The following is a 16,730-nucleotide window of genomic DNA, read 5'->3' as shown; positions in this document are numbered from 1 at the left end:
AAGGATGTATTGTGTATAGATTTATACACATTTTTCTCAAATTCATCTTGACATATTTACTTAAAGACTGCTTTTTGGCCACTGGGGGCAACAGAACAAGCTATTAACATAAAATAGGTTTTTATTATTGTTCATATAAACATGCTAGCTGACAGTTGCCTTTTCATAGACCCCACACACACAAAATAAGTCCAATATTCACCTTCCTTTTTTTTTTTTTTTTTTTTTTTTAATATGTGGCTCTTTAGCAGCTATGGTCCACTGTTTTCAACAACTTGCTACTAATTGTGCCTGTCTGCCGTTTGGTGCTGAGTAGGTAGTGTACAATGGGTTTATCAGAGCTTTTTCACTGAAAACAGTTGTCTGCTGCTGGAAACAGATTGATGAGAGCGGTGAAGGTAAACAGTTAAGTTGCAACCAAAACAATGAGCTTAAGTAGGCTAAAACTCGCCACAGAGCTGCAATGAACCAGAGAGGAACCAGCTGATAAATCTTTGTGAATCAGACAGATTGAAAGCTGGGATTTTGAGTATCACAAAAGAGTTTAATCTTTTATAAAACCTCCATTATAACAAAGCAACTGAGCAAACCATCCCTGACATATGAAATTTATAAAGAATGGCACATTCAGTTTCCTGACCAAAGGAGATATTGTCACAGTATTTCATTGCTGGCTATATTCCCAGGTACAATTAAATATTGAACTACAATATAATTTAAAAAAACTATGAATGTAAAAATGTTTCTCAGTTCCTGAGATATAAAACTTGCCATAGCAGAATGTCTTTGGTCATTACTTTGAAACACGAGGGGAGATCTCTGTGCAATGGGAATATTTATAAATAACACTTTTTCTAATATTTCGGGTGGAGGACCCTGGCGATCTGCCTGTCAGCCCTCTTTATGTCCAGCCACTTCCCACAGAGGAAGATGGTGGTGACACCATTGGCTGTGTTAGTGACTTCCACACGATCCAGCAGCCAGCCGGGGTTCAGGCCAGAGTTGTCGTGCTCTATCCGAACTTTCTGCAGCTCTCCCATGTCCAACATTTCCAGCAGGAAACGGTCCGTCTGCTCACGTTCGAAAAGGTTACGAAACTTCTGTCGCAGCTGCCGACGGCCTGAATCTCCATTGGAGCCGTAGATAGTGATGAAAACATTGGCATCTGTACCTGCTCCCTTCTCATCACCCGTGATGACGATGATCTCATACTTGACGGGCACCAGGCTTCGAGCTTTACTGGCAAAGCTCTCGATGGCCTTTGTGCATTCAAAGGTCAAGAAATCATCCCTCTTTGGAGAGAGAGGGATGAGGGCATTGCACATGAAGAGGTACCTGGAGGTGAAGATGCAGAAAAGAAAGAATTCAACTTAGCAACAAATGTTATGAGTATGGTAGAAAGAAAAATAGATTGAATGGATGTAGAAGTGGATCACAGAGCAGTAACCGATGACTTACTTGTTTCCCAGTTCCCTTTCAGTAACAACGACCTCCTCCACATGCCAGTGAACCTCCCCCTTTACTTTCTTTCCATCCTTGGGTGTGTGGCCCAGGCAGATACCAGCGATGTCACCCAGGTTCTTGGACGAAAATTCAAACCTGTCAACGTTTCCCCTAAAAAGAGAGGGAAATAAGAATGTTAGAGTTAGTAGCTGTTCTCTTTAATTGGCCCACATACTTTGAATTCATGTCACTGCCAATTAGTTCTGTGTCAGAATGAATTTTCTACAGGATGGTGTAATGTCATGATAGTGGATTGCAGCATTGGTCTGAGCTCAAGTACTTGGTGCTGGTGGGATTATCATAATAAGTGTAAAGGGAGAATTAGAGGGATAGAAAGCACATTTCTTTAAGCTTTTTCATGCAAACAAGTTGCACCTCATTGAATTAATCTTGCACCAAATACCTACCGCAAGAACCTCTTCTTCTTTGAGGAGTTCTCCATTACAAATTCTTTTGATCGGCCCTTCTTCCCCTCAAGTACAATCCAGGCATTTTCTTTGGTTTCGGCTTCATCCGTGTCTCCAGTTGTGATACAAATTTCATACTCTTTCAGAGAGAAAACATTGACAGTTAAAGCAAATTGTCTCAGTTCTACTCAGACAGGTCATGCACTGCATCATTTCCACACAAAATATACAGCATACAAGATGCCTTAGAACAAAAATATATCGGATAATTAAAAGTTAAGATTTTCATGAAAGTAAACACTATTTTGATTTTGATATTTTAATAGATTTAGATTTCTTCTGCTACAGCCATTTATTGTATTTACATTCAGTAATTTTCTCTCTATGTTGTAGTTTCATTATTAGTGGTGGAGTCCGCCATTCCTGCACTGGAAACGATGCAGCAAGTAATCCAGCGTAATTTTGTCTCATTGATTTGAGCTGCTTTGTTTACTGTTCACTTTCTTTAAACTGTAAATTACTGCTAATACAAAAATACCAGATTAATATAGAAGTTAGCATTGACTGCCATCATCAAAAATGTATCTAATGTGCTGTTGTTTGTAAAACTAGGCGCCCTTTGTGCAGCATTAAAAATCAGATTGCTTTTGATCATGGCATGATGGGAAAAGATTATTGACAGACGTCTTTATTAAAGCCATGTTAGTTTGTTTGGCTGCACTGTCAAACCCAGTTTACACGTCTGTTCTATTTCTGACAGAGTAGCTGCAGCTGCCTAAGGAAATCTGGGACCTGTAGTATTAAACTGCCCATGCCGTTACCACAGTAACCACGGTTGTTTTCTAAATAAACCAGGACAAAAAAGTCTTAACTGATCCAACTTTAAAATGTGTTTATGTTCTGGCCTTACTCGTCTTCTCGTTGAGGTCTAAGTAGTCGTTGTTAGCACAGGCCAGTTCTCTCATTATTTGGCCATCATCGTCATTCTTGGCAAGCCAGCGGTCACAGGGGAAACGAAATGTTTTGTCCATGATCTCATCCTTCACATCAATATACTCCAAGTGCCATCCTGGAGCAAGACCTGGGTGTAATGGGATCAGGAAACAAAACAAGACAGTAAGTAAAAGTAAATGCTGTCAAGAATGATGAAGCAGCAATCTTTCAGGCCAATGAGTAAAAAGCTGTGTCAGCTCTTCAGGTTTTCCTCAAAGCCAGACAGTGATGTAGCAGTTGTTTACGTTGGACGACAGCTCCATTAAGCCATCAGCTGTTCAGGTTTCATCCAAATCAGACATGGCCCGATTTATCTTACGTTGTGGGATAATAATTTAAGTTGCAACATGTCATTTTAGTAAGTAAACTATATAGCACATCTCACCATGACAGAAGGTGCAGATTTAATCAGCCCACCATGCAGGGTGACTGTTTATCGGAAAGGCTGACCTGTGTTGTCGTGCCAGACTCGTACTTTGGAGAGCTCTCCCAGGCTGAGGATATCGGAGAAGTGAAATGTGTCCACCTGTTTGCGCTCAAACTTGTTGGACTTGTTGCACTCTTTCAATGCCAGCGTCCCTGAGTCTCCGTTCTCACCGAAAATGACGGTCCACACATTGGCATCAGTTCCTGCCCCTGAGGAGACAGGAGAGAGTGACTCAACAACAATGTGACAAACTGTAAGCATATATGTATATATATACATACATATATATGTATATACTGTAGGTGCTTTGGTTTGGGTCAATACTACAAAACTACAAAAACGGCACTTGAGCTCATCTGCGAACAGTGGTTTTAGTGATGGTGATTTTAAATTTAAAAGTGCTTTTTAAACTGCAATGCATCTAACTATTGCAGGGATTTGTTAAACTATTTAATGAAATAAATAATGAGATTGCAAAGCCCTGAGGAAACTAATCAGCTAACACTCAACCACACCATGCAATGTCACATTCTCTGACTCAGACAGCACATCTCTAATGCCTCTGTGCTTTATTATTTCATTACAGTGGGTTAGACACTAAGTGAATGTTTATTAGGCATTGATGAGCACAAACATCACTCAGTCTGCTGCATGTTTTCAGTGTTCTAGTTTTACATGTGTCTATACAGATACTAGAAATTCCGTTTTAATTAAGACCCCTGTAGTTTTTTGAAGTTACTTTAAAGGTCAAGTGTGTAAATAAATATACCTATGAATATTAGCCTATATCCAATTTCTGCCCATAGATCTTAATAAATGTTACACACTGGACCTTTAAGAATTGCATTTTATGTTTCTGTTACCTTTCAATTATTATTTTCTTTTCACATACCTCCCTTTATGCATATACATACTTGACATTCAGTGCTTCACACTATACATGCAAATCCCCCCCACAATGATCCCAAAGGAGACCATTACCTTATGCGCAGCATTGCCTATGTAATGTTGTAATATATGTGTCCCTGTATGTGTGTGTGTGTGTGTGTGTGTGTGTCTATCAGCCAGGCTCATTATTCCTCCCAGAGCCTCAGTGGTGGTGCAGGGCTACATCTTAGCTTCAGTAACTGCCAAGGGCAGAGAACAGTCCTTTGAAGTCGGCTCAGACTTCTCGCCACGCTATCGTATTGATCAGCAGCGGCACTGAGCTACAGAAAATACTGCATGAAGAAAAGAGGGAGCATAGCCGCGTGGAGGGTTTCTGAAGAGGATTTCTCTCATTATAGTGTTGGAGTCAAACATGAAATATTCCACCTTTGCTCCTCCTGGAAAAACACAAACATCTGCACAGGTCAAACTAGGATGAGGATCTATGTAACATATCTATCTCAGCCTTGAGCTTTGGATAGTGATGTGAAAGAATGAGATTACAGATTATAAATAGCCACTACAAGGTTGTAGTACTAATTTGGCGTTACAGGGTGAGGAGTTCACTGATCTGAGAGGTCCACAATACCAAGCAGAGAATATTACTGATGTCTGAGCTGCTCTTCTCCCTCTGAGTGTCCCTGGACTTGACCTGACGCTGACACAGATGGATGCATGATGGATGGATGGATGGCTTGATAAATAATGTTTGTATTAGGATTGAACTCTTCAGTTCCTGCGCTTCACAGGATCAAAATGTTAACATAAAAGGTGTTCCTCAAATGTCCATCCATGGTTCCCTTCTTTTTCTGGTGTAAATGCTAGAAATATATTTGACTTGATATTACTGAGACCCTTTAGATCTGTGCTTTCCAACCAAGAAGATTTACAGCAGAGGAAAGCAGAACAGTTTTGCTGCACAAGAAGTGTTTATATTTACTTACTTTTTCTTAATCTTTGCTTTTTACTGAATAATGTCATATATGCAGACTGCAAAAAAGTATAAAAAATAAAAAACAAACATGCATATGACATATGCAAATTGTGGTGACAAGTCACAAGTGAACCATGCTTTGTTTTAAGGGCTCACAAGCCAGAAAGGTTATAGGTTTGGTATAGACATACATTAAGCATATGCATAAATTTCACATAAATGTTTGCAATCACTGCCATGTACTAATATGCACATTCTTGTCTGAACTCTTGTTATGTCAGAAAGGTGTGTGAAAACATGTTTTGGATGGGACAACTCAATAAACTAAATTAAATATTACTGACAGCAGCTGACATGGGTTGAAGACTTACCTGCAACATCACTGGTTTTGACCTGGATGATATAGGTGGTGAGCTCCACCATCATCTCCTCGTCCACCACAGCACCCATCTCGCAGATCATGGTTCTCTTGGGTCCACGTGTCCTGGACAGCCACTCCTCGTAAGTGAACACGGACAGCTCCTCTGTGGTCAGGTTACGAGTGATCACCTGGATACACAGAATTAACTCTTCAAGTATAATATCACAGTCACTTTAAATGTCACAATCCTGACATTGGTTTTTAAGATCCATGGTCACATTCAAAGCACAAAAATTCACAGGAGTATGACATCAAAAGTGTATGGAAACACACTTTTCTAACTTAGACTTAACAATTATAATAACTGTTCTTAAGGTGTATTGCAAAGATTAAAGTGAGAAAGATTTAGTGCCATCCAGCGGTGTAGTTGCAGATCGCTTCACCCTCCCCTTCCACAAGCACAAAGGAGACACTATGGTGGACGCAAAAAAACACAGAAGGCCCTATCCAGAGCCAGTGTTTGTCCGTTCTGAGCTACTCTAGAAACATAGCGGACTCCATGGAAGTTAACCCACAGGATTTGTACGGCTCATTCTGAGGTAACAAAAACATAACAATTCTTAATGAAAACATACCTATGAATATTATATTCCATTTTTGCCATTATATCAACCTAAGTGTTGTCTTGAATAAATATGGATCCAATCCTAACAACAATATTCAACCAGTGCCAGAAAGGGCAAATTTAACAATTTATTCTGGTATAATGTGGACTAAGAGTCTACAACCAATGCTAGTGGCTTGATGAGGTTGTACTCTGTGCTGCGTTGTGCTAAATCCTAATATCAGCATGCTAACATTCAAATTTTCAGCAGGTATAATGCATTCACCATGAGTTTAGTGTGCTGGAATAGGAAGATTTTGCTGAGGAAGTATTGCACAATTTAAAAATTTTAAAAAAAGGTAACTGATCAACAGTTATTACAAAGTTATTGCAATGTATCCTGGGGGGCATGAATGCTTGTACCAGATTTCATGGCAATCCAATAGTCAGTGAAACATTTAACTTAAAACCACAGATGCTGACCTCATGGTGGCGCTACAGGAAAAATCAGTGGATCACCAAAGTCAGTAGGATTCAATCTCTGGGGACCATGAATGTAAAAAAAAATAAAAATACATCAAATATTTGCTGAGCGATTTCAGTATGAACCAAAATAGTAGACATTACCATCCTAGAGCTATGACATTAGCAAGGCTCAAAACAATATACGTATATGAATAAGTGATGAGCCATCCATGTCATATTATAGACACTACTGTGTCACCTGTATGTACACAAACCCTGCTTCCTCCAAGATGTCTGATCACTAGTCCTGGGAAACATTTCATTACTAGGCAAAGACTCGGCTCAGGCAAGCCGCACTCGTATTAGCTCTCCACTCTGCATATTTATTTGGGCAGATTACTATGCTGGCAGTTCGCCTGGTGCACTGTTGTGTCCATTTCAATACACAGACCCAGCAATCCATAAAGGCAGCACATCTGCTTGTGATGCTGAACACACAAGGCTCTGTGCAGGGTCAAGTCAAGGAGATGTTCGCGGCTGCTGAGTCCCAGGCACGGACGGACAGGGCTTGGTATTGTTCCTGACTGCTCTGCTGCTCTGCAGGCATGGTGCCTTTACCAGAGAAGACATTTGCATAGGAAATGTGTTCTATTTCATCAAAGCATTTGCCCTGAGACATCAGACTGAATTTGGAGGTGAGCAGTGATGTTGTCCTCACAGGGTCAGCCGAATAGAAAAAAGTACTGAACCATTTTAGGAAACAATGTATATTAATGCAGTCGATTATATTGCTGGACTGCGAATTAAAAATGTGTGATATTTGCACTAGCAGGAGATTTAAAATGAAATGTCTCAATCAACAGAATACAGAAACACACTGCTTTCATTACTTTATTATTGTGAGTGTGTGTGTACTGTATGTGTGTGATGCCAGCAACAACAGCATGGTGAATAAATGGGTCAATATGCTCACTCCAGGAACTCTGGGTCCTGCTGTGTATGTGTGTGTGTTTGTGTCTGTGTCTTTGTGGGTGGGTGAATCATTGACCATTCTCCTGCAGGCAGGAATAGATGTGTGTGTGTATTTGTCTGTGTGATATAATAGATTGATGATCCTGTGACCTACAGCATATGATGCCTGGGTAAAAAACACAAACCTGTGACTGCGTTGTACTATTGACTTTGGGAGCAGCTAGAAGTTGCTGTCCTGCTTTTTATGCTCCTGGTTTTATGTTTTATGGATGAGATCTGCAGTTTCTTCTTCATAGCCAATTAACTCTTGACAAGAACAGAAAAAGAAAACTGAGCTTTATTCTGGAGACTAAAACCTGCTTAAAGATTTCCTTTTGTTGTGATCTTTGACAGTTATCTTGCATGTAAACTTCTTCTCAACACATTTCTATCTGTCTTGGCTCTAAGTTCGCCAAGACCTGTAAACACACTTTGATTTGCAGGAGTTCCCCTTTAAGGTTAACTGACCTTATCCAGAAACCAGTCAGGTCGACTGCCGGAGCCATCGATACGAAGCCTCATTTTCCTCAGTGGGGCAATGTCATCGATCTCCATGTTGAAAGTGTCTTCCTGACCGCGCTCAAACCTGTTATCCCCCACACAAACAACACAAAAATGATAATGTGCAGCATAATGAAACAGTTTCTTTATTCTGATGTTGCTTCTGATGTCCATGTTTGGCTACCTGTCCTCGTTCTTCTGCAGCAGCATCTCCTCTGTGCTGCCATTGGCTCCAAACACAGACATATAGATCAGGGTGTCTGTTCCTGCGTTCTGCACATCTCCCGTTACTACGGTCACCTCGTAAATAATCTGACATGAAAATATTTGACATTTTACTCACTATGTTTTCTTTATCTCTCACAAGCAGTTTTACCTCTAAAACATCACTAGACAGGGATTTAAAATTCTCTTGCAGCGGATGAACAATATACATACAATTATATGTTTAGCAATTATAAGGTAACAACCCTATCTGATACCCAGTATTATTGTATGTAACTTTCACCCAATTTATTTAAGGGCGACCAAGGTAAAAGGGCTCCACACATTTACAGACATAATCCCATCTAACACTGTGTACAAGACTTTCTAAAAATCAGTTAGGATAAGCCCTAGAAAATTTTCATTTTCATAAAAATCACAAATTTTCTAGAGATGTCTAATACCTTCACCAATAAATCTACTTTCAATAAATGCATGTATATCAATAATGTTGTTATGTAATTCTAGTGGCAGTACATTAAGATAAGATTCTAGTGTCATACCACAATCATGTTAAGGATCTCCATTTTTTTAGATAAGGGAAAATGTAAGGCACTTGCACCTTTCCCATCTCAAATCTATCTGAATATTTGTAACAAGCTGGAAGGGGTCTGTTAATGTACTCAAAAATGTCTTAAAATCCCATCTAAACCAGGAGAAATACCAGATTTTAAAGTATTAATTGGAAATTGATTCATCACTATTCTGTTGTGGTAATTTAGCTGTAACTGATTTTATGTCCTCTGCCATATGACTGTGCTTTGCATTAATTTGTTCACATTTGCATACCTTCTGGGAGATGGAAATGGCCTCTGCATCCAACACGTTGAATACTCTAGAAGTCAAACCATCTCCTCGATCTTTGGCCAGCCAGCACTTACAAGCAAAGATATATTTGACCCCTTTGGTTGGCACAGCAACAGAGAGCTCATCAACCAGCCAGCAGCTCTCAGGAGTGGCCCCATCATGGCCGAGCTGCAGGGAGGGAGAGAAACAATCACTTCAAGCAACGTGGGTGTATTTTTCATGAGTGTTCATGTGTGCGTGGATGCATGAGAGTGCACAATCGTCACTGAAACTCTGAAAGCTCCCCCCCTCCCTCACCTCGACCTTTTTGATCTCCTCCACGTCTGAACCGCGGCACTCAAAGCTCTCCAGAGAGCCGGCCTCAAAGCCTTGCTTCCCGTCCAACAGGTCCAGCCACAGCCTGTCTGTCTGGGTGTGATTGGACCCGACAATGATCACATAAGCCCTGCTGGTGGTGCTCGCATCGCGCTCCAGTCCAGTGCAGATGGTGATGTGGTATGGTATGACTGCACAGGAAGAGCACGACACTTATTCATTCATGAGATTATGTAAAGATGTAAAATTAGAATATTAAGGACAAACATTCACAGAGCAGAAGATGAATGCAGTTCTGAAGATTTGTGAGTTTTCTTACTCGGGAGCTCAATTTCTTCCTCCTTCTTCTTCTTGTTCTTTTTGTTCATGTTACTGTCAACACTCTTCAGTGTCAGGGCTGAGTTCTTTTTACTGTTAAGGCTCTCTCTAACTCCTTCATAACCCTGAAAGAACACAACAAACGCAGTGATGCAGACAAACACCGATACATGCTAAAATCTATAGAAACACAATTAATTACATACATATACATAATTACATTAATATAGAATTAATTTGGCAGCAATGTATCCAATAAAACATTATGCAGTATAATTGCACTTAATATACCCCTAGTGTTGGCTATGCAGATAGTTGCAGTTATATATTTTATTTGGAAAGTGAAGGTGATAAGGGTACATTTAATTTAAATAAATCAGAATTTTAAAATAATACATTAGTTTTAGTAAGATTAGTTATGATAATTCACTGACTTCACTGGGAACAGTGACACTTTTTTTGAGTAAAGCTTGTCTAATTACAAATGTTCAAAGTGAGGGCTGAGGATTGGGTAACCAGGATATTCTTTCTGGAAAGGCAAGATGTTCTTGGTCCACCACTTTGGTCCAAACTGATGTATCTCAACAACTATTGGGTGGATTGCTATGAAATGTATTACAGATATCCATGGTGCCCATAGGATGAATCCTAATGACTTTGGTGATGCTCTGACTTTTAATGTAGTGCCACCTGCCCATCAGAATTTGCCCAGTATTTGGTTTGTGACCAAATTCCTGCAATATTAATGACATTCCTATTAGCTTCAGCTGTACTCTGTTTTTAGTGGTTATTATAAATGTTAGTATGCTAAGACAGTAAAGCAAGATGGTGAACATGGTAAACATTACATGCTAAATCTAAAATCTAGGATAATCAATCTTCCTCAGGACATAAATCAAAGTATGTCATATTGATATCATGAGACCATTATAGTGTTTCAATTTTAAAGGTGCCTTATGCTTTATTCTCCTTTCTACAGCTGTATATTAACATCTACCTACTCAGAGATATCTACCTTGACATAGAAGAATCTCTCAATGCGCCGGTCCTCCCTCTTCCTGGACAACCAACGTTCACATAAGAAGAGAAAGACCTCCTCCGTATCCTCGTCAACCACCTCCACCTGGTCCAAGTACCAGTCGGCACTCACCAAACTGTTATCATGGCGGATTTTAATCCGGAAAACCTGTCCTAGGTCGACGGCCTCTATAGTGAACTTATCCACCTGGGGAGATAAAATGTGACCACTGGTGAAATAAAATACTATAATTATGCAATTTGTACTTTTTCTTTTGATATATTTGTGGTAATTTCAGTTTCCAGAGTACAGTACAGATGATGAAAATATGTGTGCTTTCTTACAGATCCTCGTTCAAACTTGTTGCTGTTTGTCTCCGACTTGCTGAGCTTCCTCTCCCCAGTGTCCCCCAGGTCCCCGTAAATCGTGAGGAAGACGTTGGCGTCAGTGCCAGCTCCATACACATCACCTGTCATCACTGACACTTTGTATGTGTGAGCTGTAGCGGGGATGGATGACGATCACAAACAAGCACACAGGGGATCGGTTTGAGACAATTGGCAGATTTTAGAGTGAAAAGAAAGCAATTTTCCATCACGGTTTGAGGCCACTGATATAACAGAGATTCATTCAGGGAAAAATCTTTCTAGTTTCCAAACTAATGCTCAGAAAAGTGGGAAAAAACAGGACACAACAGGGAGACAAATCCTGCAGATATCCCTGCATGTTTGTGGGTATAAATGTAATTGAATGCATTGTTTGTCTGTGTTTGTCTGTGTATGTCTGTGTATGTTGACGTACTCTCCAGGGCATCTTCCACCTCGACCTCAGTGACTTTCAGGTTTCCGTCACGTGAAAGTTTCTCAGTGATGATGTCAGAAGGCACCAGCTCTGTCACTGTTTCTCCATCGTCCTCGGACTTGGCGAGCCAGCGCTCACATGGGAAGATGACAGTCTCTGAACCCTACAGAGAGAGAGAGAGAGAGAGAGAGAGAGAGAGAGAGAGAGAGAAGGGGGAGGTGTGCCTTAGAGGAGAATCAAGAGAATCAGTGAACACAGTGTCTTGTCTGTGTCTGAGCCTCGGCTCAGTATGTGACAGTGCTGGATTACCCTCATCTATCTGTGAAGAGAACATCTCCACCTACTGACCAAAAATGATGCTCTTGTGTCACAAATAACAATAAACTAACTATAAGTGCTCTACATTGAATAAAAATTTATATGTTGTTTATTAAGCATTAGGATATAGATACTGAAATCTTTATCAGTTGTAAGTCTGAAGCTTTTGAGATGACCTGATGTTTATGATGTGGTGGTGTAATCACTCATCTGTCTGGTGGTGGGTTGGTTACTTGTACTACTGCACTAAAGTATCATTTTGAGGTACTTGTACTTGAATTCTGTGCTTGGTTTTTCACCTTTAATGCTACTTTATACTTCTACTCCTCTACAGTTCAGAGGCAAATATTTTACTTTTAATTATTTAACAGCTTTAGTCTCTAGTTACTTAACAGATTAAGATTTAGTATCCAAAACATAACATAATTTTTGAAAATATGATGCACTGTTATAGATTAAAGTATATAGTTAGTTAAAATTAGCCCAAGTCACTACAACTGTAAGTTAACACTCACATTCTCCTGAATACTTCTACTTTTGACACTTCATTTTGCTAATAATATGTAAGTTAACACAAGTGACATTTTCAATGCAGGAACTTGTAATAAAGTATTTTTATTTAGCAGAATTGCTACTAAAGTAAAGGATCTGAGTACTTCCTCCACCTCTGTAGGCAGTACCTTTCCCTTCCTGAGCAGACGTCTGATCTCCACTCTGTCCAGATGCCAGCCTGGGTTGACCCCGCGGTTGTCATGACCGATGCGGATCTTCTCAATTACATCCCCCACATCTTCTAGCTGCACAGAAAAGCAGAAACATCACTAAATGAACAATGCAGTAATACACTGATGGCCTTGTTGTTCTCCACTGGTCCCAAGAGCTTGATGAATGCACTGATTCTACTTATGGCTATAAACTGTTATTGTACCTCAACAATAAACATGTCCTCAACTCCTCTCTCAAAGTACATCCTCCTCTCCCTCTTGTTGACACAGAGAGACTTCTGCTGGGTGCAAACTGCATTTCGCCCGTACAAAACAATAAAGACATCTGCATCTGTGCCAGCTCCAAACACGTCAGTCGTAAAGATTTTAATCTCATAAGGAACGACTGCAAAGTAAAAAACAAATACAACCAGTTAAGTGCATCAAATGGCAAATATATTTCTTCAAGTGTGATGTATAGACTGTTGTGCAGTGTCTCAGTGGGGTTTACATGGTGTGTAAAGCTCCGTCTGAAGAGAATTTGGGAAAAGGTCCCTGATAATGGCCCCGTCATCCTCCCCTTTATCCAACCAGCGACCACAGGGGAAGCGTAGTTTTTGTCCAAGAGACGGGGCATCAATCTCCACCCAGTCAAGGAACCAACCTGCTGATCCTCCTCCTTAAAATTTACACAAATTATCTTGATCACATATGGATCTGTATTCTGACTAATTGCTATCATTCACTGCGAAGGCAGGGAGTCTGTCCTACTGTACCACAGTTGTCGTGTCCAATACGAAGCTTCTTTAGTGGTCCGATGTCCACAGCTTCCACAATGAACTCATCGGTCATACCCTGCTCAAACTTATTCTTATGAGTCTTTGAAGCCTTCAGGTTAATTATCCCTGTAGATATGCACATCACAGAGAAATTGAATGATTTAAATACCTGATGCACACAGATATAAATGCGGTGTGACAGTCTGAAGGATTACCTGTGTCATCCTTGATGCCGTACAGGATCATAAAGACATTAGCATCAGTTCCTGCGTACTTTTTGTCACCAGTTTTTATCCTAATTGTGTATGTTGTTGACATGGCTGTAATAAAAAGAAACCAAAATAAATTAAACATTAAACAAGCTTAATGTCTCCTTCGAAAGATCAGTTTGATTCTTCAGCACAGTATTTCTGTCCTTCTCAGGGCAGCCATAATAGTGCTCTCACCTTTCTGCTCCAGACCAAGTGTGGCTTCAGAGTCTTCCTCATCATCATCCCCTTTCCTCATAAAGGCCTCATCCACAGGAACCAGTTCCCTGGCAAGCTGTCCATCATCCTCATCAATAGCCAGCCAGCGTTTACAAGGGAAAAAGTACCTAAAACACAATATATATATATATATTGTGCAGTGTCCAATCTGCATAGTAACAATACAGTAATCTTAGTTTAGTCTCTGTTTAGGACTGTCAAATATTACCATGTGCAAAAATAATGCTCCAAAAAAGGCCATCTCTATTTAGATTGATCCTAAGTCTATACAGACGGGCAGTCACTTAAACAGAGTACCATTTCACACCACCAAGTGGCGCTCTACATACATTTTATGTGTAACGGTTCTAAAGGATGATGTTGTTTTGTGAAACCTGTGGCATTGATTTGTTGTCTAGAAATGACTCAGCAAGATGTAAATAACTTATCTCTGAAATAAATGATGCACATTTTTGTTTGTAGTAAATTGTTCAAGGGATTTGGATGAAGATGCAGTTACACATCTGAATTAAAGTGCTGATAGATCATCATCATAACTTACGTGCTGTCATCTTTGTTGTCTACAATTTCCACTCTGTCCAAAAACCAGCCAGCACCGGCCTGGCTGTTGTCATGTCGGATCCTCAGTTTCTTCAGCATCCCCAGGTCGACTGCTGTGATGTTGAAAACATCCTCCTAGGTCACACGTGAACAAGGCAGCGACAAAGGGTCAAGAAATGTCACAGGTCTTAGATTAGCAGTCCATGAGAACCTCATTACTTATTTATTTGATCTGTATTTAACCTGCAAGGCTCTATCCTACATTTGTTTAACAACAGAAACATATCCAGGAAGCAGTATCATTGATAAAAATCATGAGCATGTAGAACACACCAGGTCAAACAAATATACATTATGACCAACAGTGGAAGAAGGAAGCTTGAAGAGAAGTTGCTGTAATATGTCAGGTACTCAGTTAAGTTGCACAATCATGGGCAGTACTAGAAATTCTGTGCTCAATAAATAAATACATGACAACAAATATAATCTCTGGCATTTGGCAGGGCCCCTAATCAGCTCCCTGGCACCACTCAGTGGTACCCAGATCAATATAAAAAGCAGACGAGAAGTGTGAGCATATTGAGAGGTTGCAGTTATTTTAAGCTTTCTGTATTCTGAGGTCAAGGATGACAAGTCACAGAGATAATAAGACAGTTAAAGGAAATAGGCTGAATTGCTTTATTGCCAAGAGTTAGATGAGAGGATTGATACCACTGTCGTCTGTCTGTTACATGTGAAGGTACAGCCAGGAGACAGTTAGGTTGGTATAAGGACTGGAAACAGGGAGAAACAGCTAGTCTAGCTCTTTCCAAAGGTTAATGAGGCCACCTACCAGCACCTCTAATGCTCACAAATTGACACTTTACAGGTTTTTTGACCTTTGGACCAAGATTTGAGCCACTCTTTATGTTAAGCTAAGTTAAGCGTCTCCTGGCTCTAGCCTCATATTTAACAGATATGAGAGTGATATGAATCTTGTCATCAAAGTCTCTGCAAGAAACTGAGTATTTATCTTATTACATCTAGAACTGAAAGAAAACAAAGCCTACCTGGCCTTTCTCAAATTTGTTCAGGTTGTTTGACTTCCTGAGCCGTCTCTCTCCCGTGTCCCCAATCTCTCCATAGATATCGATGTAAACATTGGCATCAGTCCCCGCACCCCACATAGTCCCGGTAAACACATGAACCTCATATGAGTTCACTGAGAGGAAAACACAGTCAGATTAGTGACATTTCAATATTGCACCTAATGACATTTGCCTTAAATCAAAATGTCACAATTAAAACAACTAGCCTGTGGAAGCAAATAACCGTGGTTCAACACATTACATTCATGCTCTATATACCCTCCAGGTCTTCATTGTCCTCAGTCAGCAGCTCAACCACAATCTCCCCATCTTCCTCATCCCTGGCCAGCCAGCGGTTACAGGGGAAATTAAATGTCTCCACAACTTCCTGCAGCACCTCAACGAACTCCACCTCCTCCTCTTCTTCTTTCTTCTTCTTTTTCTTGTCCTTCTTCTTGTCTTTCTTGGGTTCCTCCTTCTTCACCTCAACCTGCACCATAGCCATGGTCTGCCGCTTGATGTCCACTGTCTCCAGGTACCAGCCATCTCCGATACCCTTCCCATCGTGGTAGATGCGTATCTTGTAGATCTTACCGACATCTAGAGCCTCGATCTGGGATGTAGTTATGAAACAGTGGTCAAACCAGCAACTTAAATCTCCTACATACGTCGACATAAGACAACACAGGCTTTTATACAGACCTTGAAGATCTCAGTGGTGCCACGCTCAAAGTTGTTGGAGCGACTCTTAAGAGCGAGAACTTCAGTTTTTCCTTCATCGCCATAGATTTGACAGAAGACATTGGCATTGGTGCCACCTGCACGCACGTCCCCTGTGTCCACTGTTACTTCATAGTTGATCACTGTATTATGACATGAAGAAAGATTATGTAGAGCAGAGCAATGCACTTTATCACAGCTTTTTTGTTTAAAATGATGAATTCTGACTGTGGAGTACTTTTCATGTTGTCATTATTTACATTTTTCAATGTCCAAGATCTCACTGGGATAGATCTCAACCTCCACTTTCCCATCAGCCTCGTCTTTGCAGAGCCAGCGGTGGCATGGGAACATGTACTCCAGCCCATGAACCGGTACAGAGATCTGCACACTGTCCAGAAACCATCCAGCCCGCAAGCCCTCATTAGTGTGACCAATCAGGAGACGGTTGATCTGTA

General features: G+C 40.5%; 1 protein-coding gene across 1 annotated transcript in view; it reads right to left on the bottom strand.

Moving 5' to 3' along the window:
- Positions 1-229: 229 nt before the first annotated feature.
- loxhd1a (lipoxygenase homology PLAT domains 1a) overlaps positions 230-16,730 on the bottom strand; it is a 30,391-nt gene continuing 13,890 nt past the window's right edge. The window contains exons 17-41 of the mRNA XM_051411684.1: positions 16,533-16,725; positions 16,255-16,415; positions 15,832-16,165; positions 15,535-15,686; positions 14,487-14,620; positions 13,904-14,052; positions 13,673-13,777; positions 13,455-13,583; positions 13,190-13,357; positions 12,903-13,084; positions 12,655-12,771; positions 11,657-11,819; positions 11,200-11,354; positions 10,853-11,062; positions 9,839-9,962; positions 9,502-9,710; positions 9,187-9,372; positions 8,318-8,445; positions 8,101-8,218; positions 5,563-5,740; positions 3,354-3,539; positions 2,821-2,991; positions 1,911-2,049; positions 1,459-1,614; positions 230-1,335 (exon numbers count right to left, since the gene is read on the bottom strand). Of these exons, the coding sequence (XP_051267644.1) occupies positions 855-1,335; positions 1,459-1,614; positions 1,911-2,049; positions 2,821-2,991; positions 3,354-3,539; positions 5,563-5,740; positions 8,101-8,218; positions 8,318-8,445; positions 9,187-9,372; positions 9,502-9,710; positions 9,839-9,962; positions 10,853-11,062; positions 11,200-11,354; positions 11,657-11,819; positions 12,655-12,771; positions 12,903-13,084; positions 13,190-13,357; positions 13,455-13,583; positions 13,673-13,777; positions 13,904-14,052; positions 14,487-14,620; positions 15,535-15,686; positions 15,832-16,165; positions 16,255-16,415; positions 16,533-16,725 (4,428 nt within the window). The 3' untranslated portion in view covers positions 230-854. The remainder of the gene's footprint in view (positions 1,336-1,458; positions 1,615-1,910; positions 2,050-2,820; positions 2,992-3,353; positions 3,540-5,562; positions 5,741-8,100; positions 8,219-8,317; positions 8,446-9,186; positions 9,373-9,501; positions 9,711-9,838; positions 9,963-10,852; positions 11,063-11,199; positions 11,355-11,656; positions 11,820-12,654; positions 12,772-12,902; positions 13,085-13,189; positions 13,358-13,454; positions 13,584-13,672; positions 13,778-13,903; positions 14,053-14,486; positions 14,621-15,534; positions 15,687-15,831; positions 16,166-16,254; positions 16,416-16,532; positions 16,726-16,730) is intronic.

This window comes from Dicentrarchus labrax, unplaced genomic scaffold, assembly GCF_905237075.1.
Source record: "Dicentrarchus labrax unplaced genomic scaffold, dlabrax2021, whole genome shotgun sequence".
Lineage (NCBI taxonomy): Eukaryota > Metazoa > Chordata > Actinopteri > Moronidae > Dicentrarchus > Dicentrarchus labrax.
Note: the sequence above shows the minus strand (reverse complement) of the source record. Positions and strands in the feature narration are given on the sequence as shown.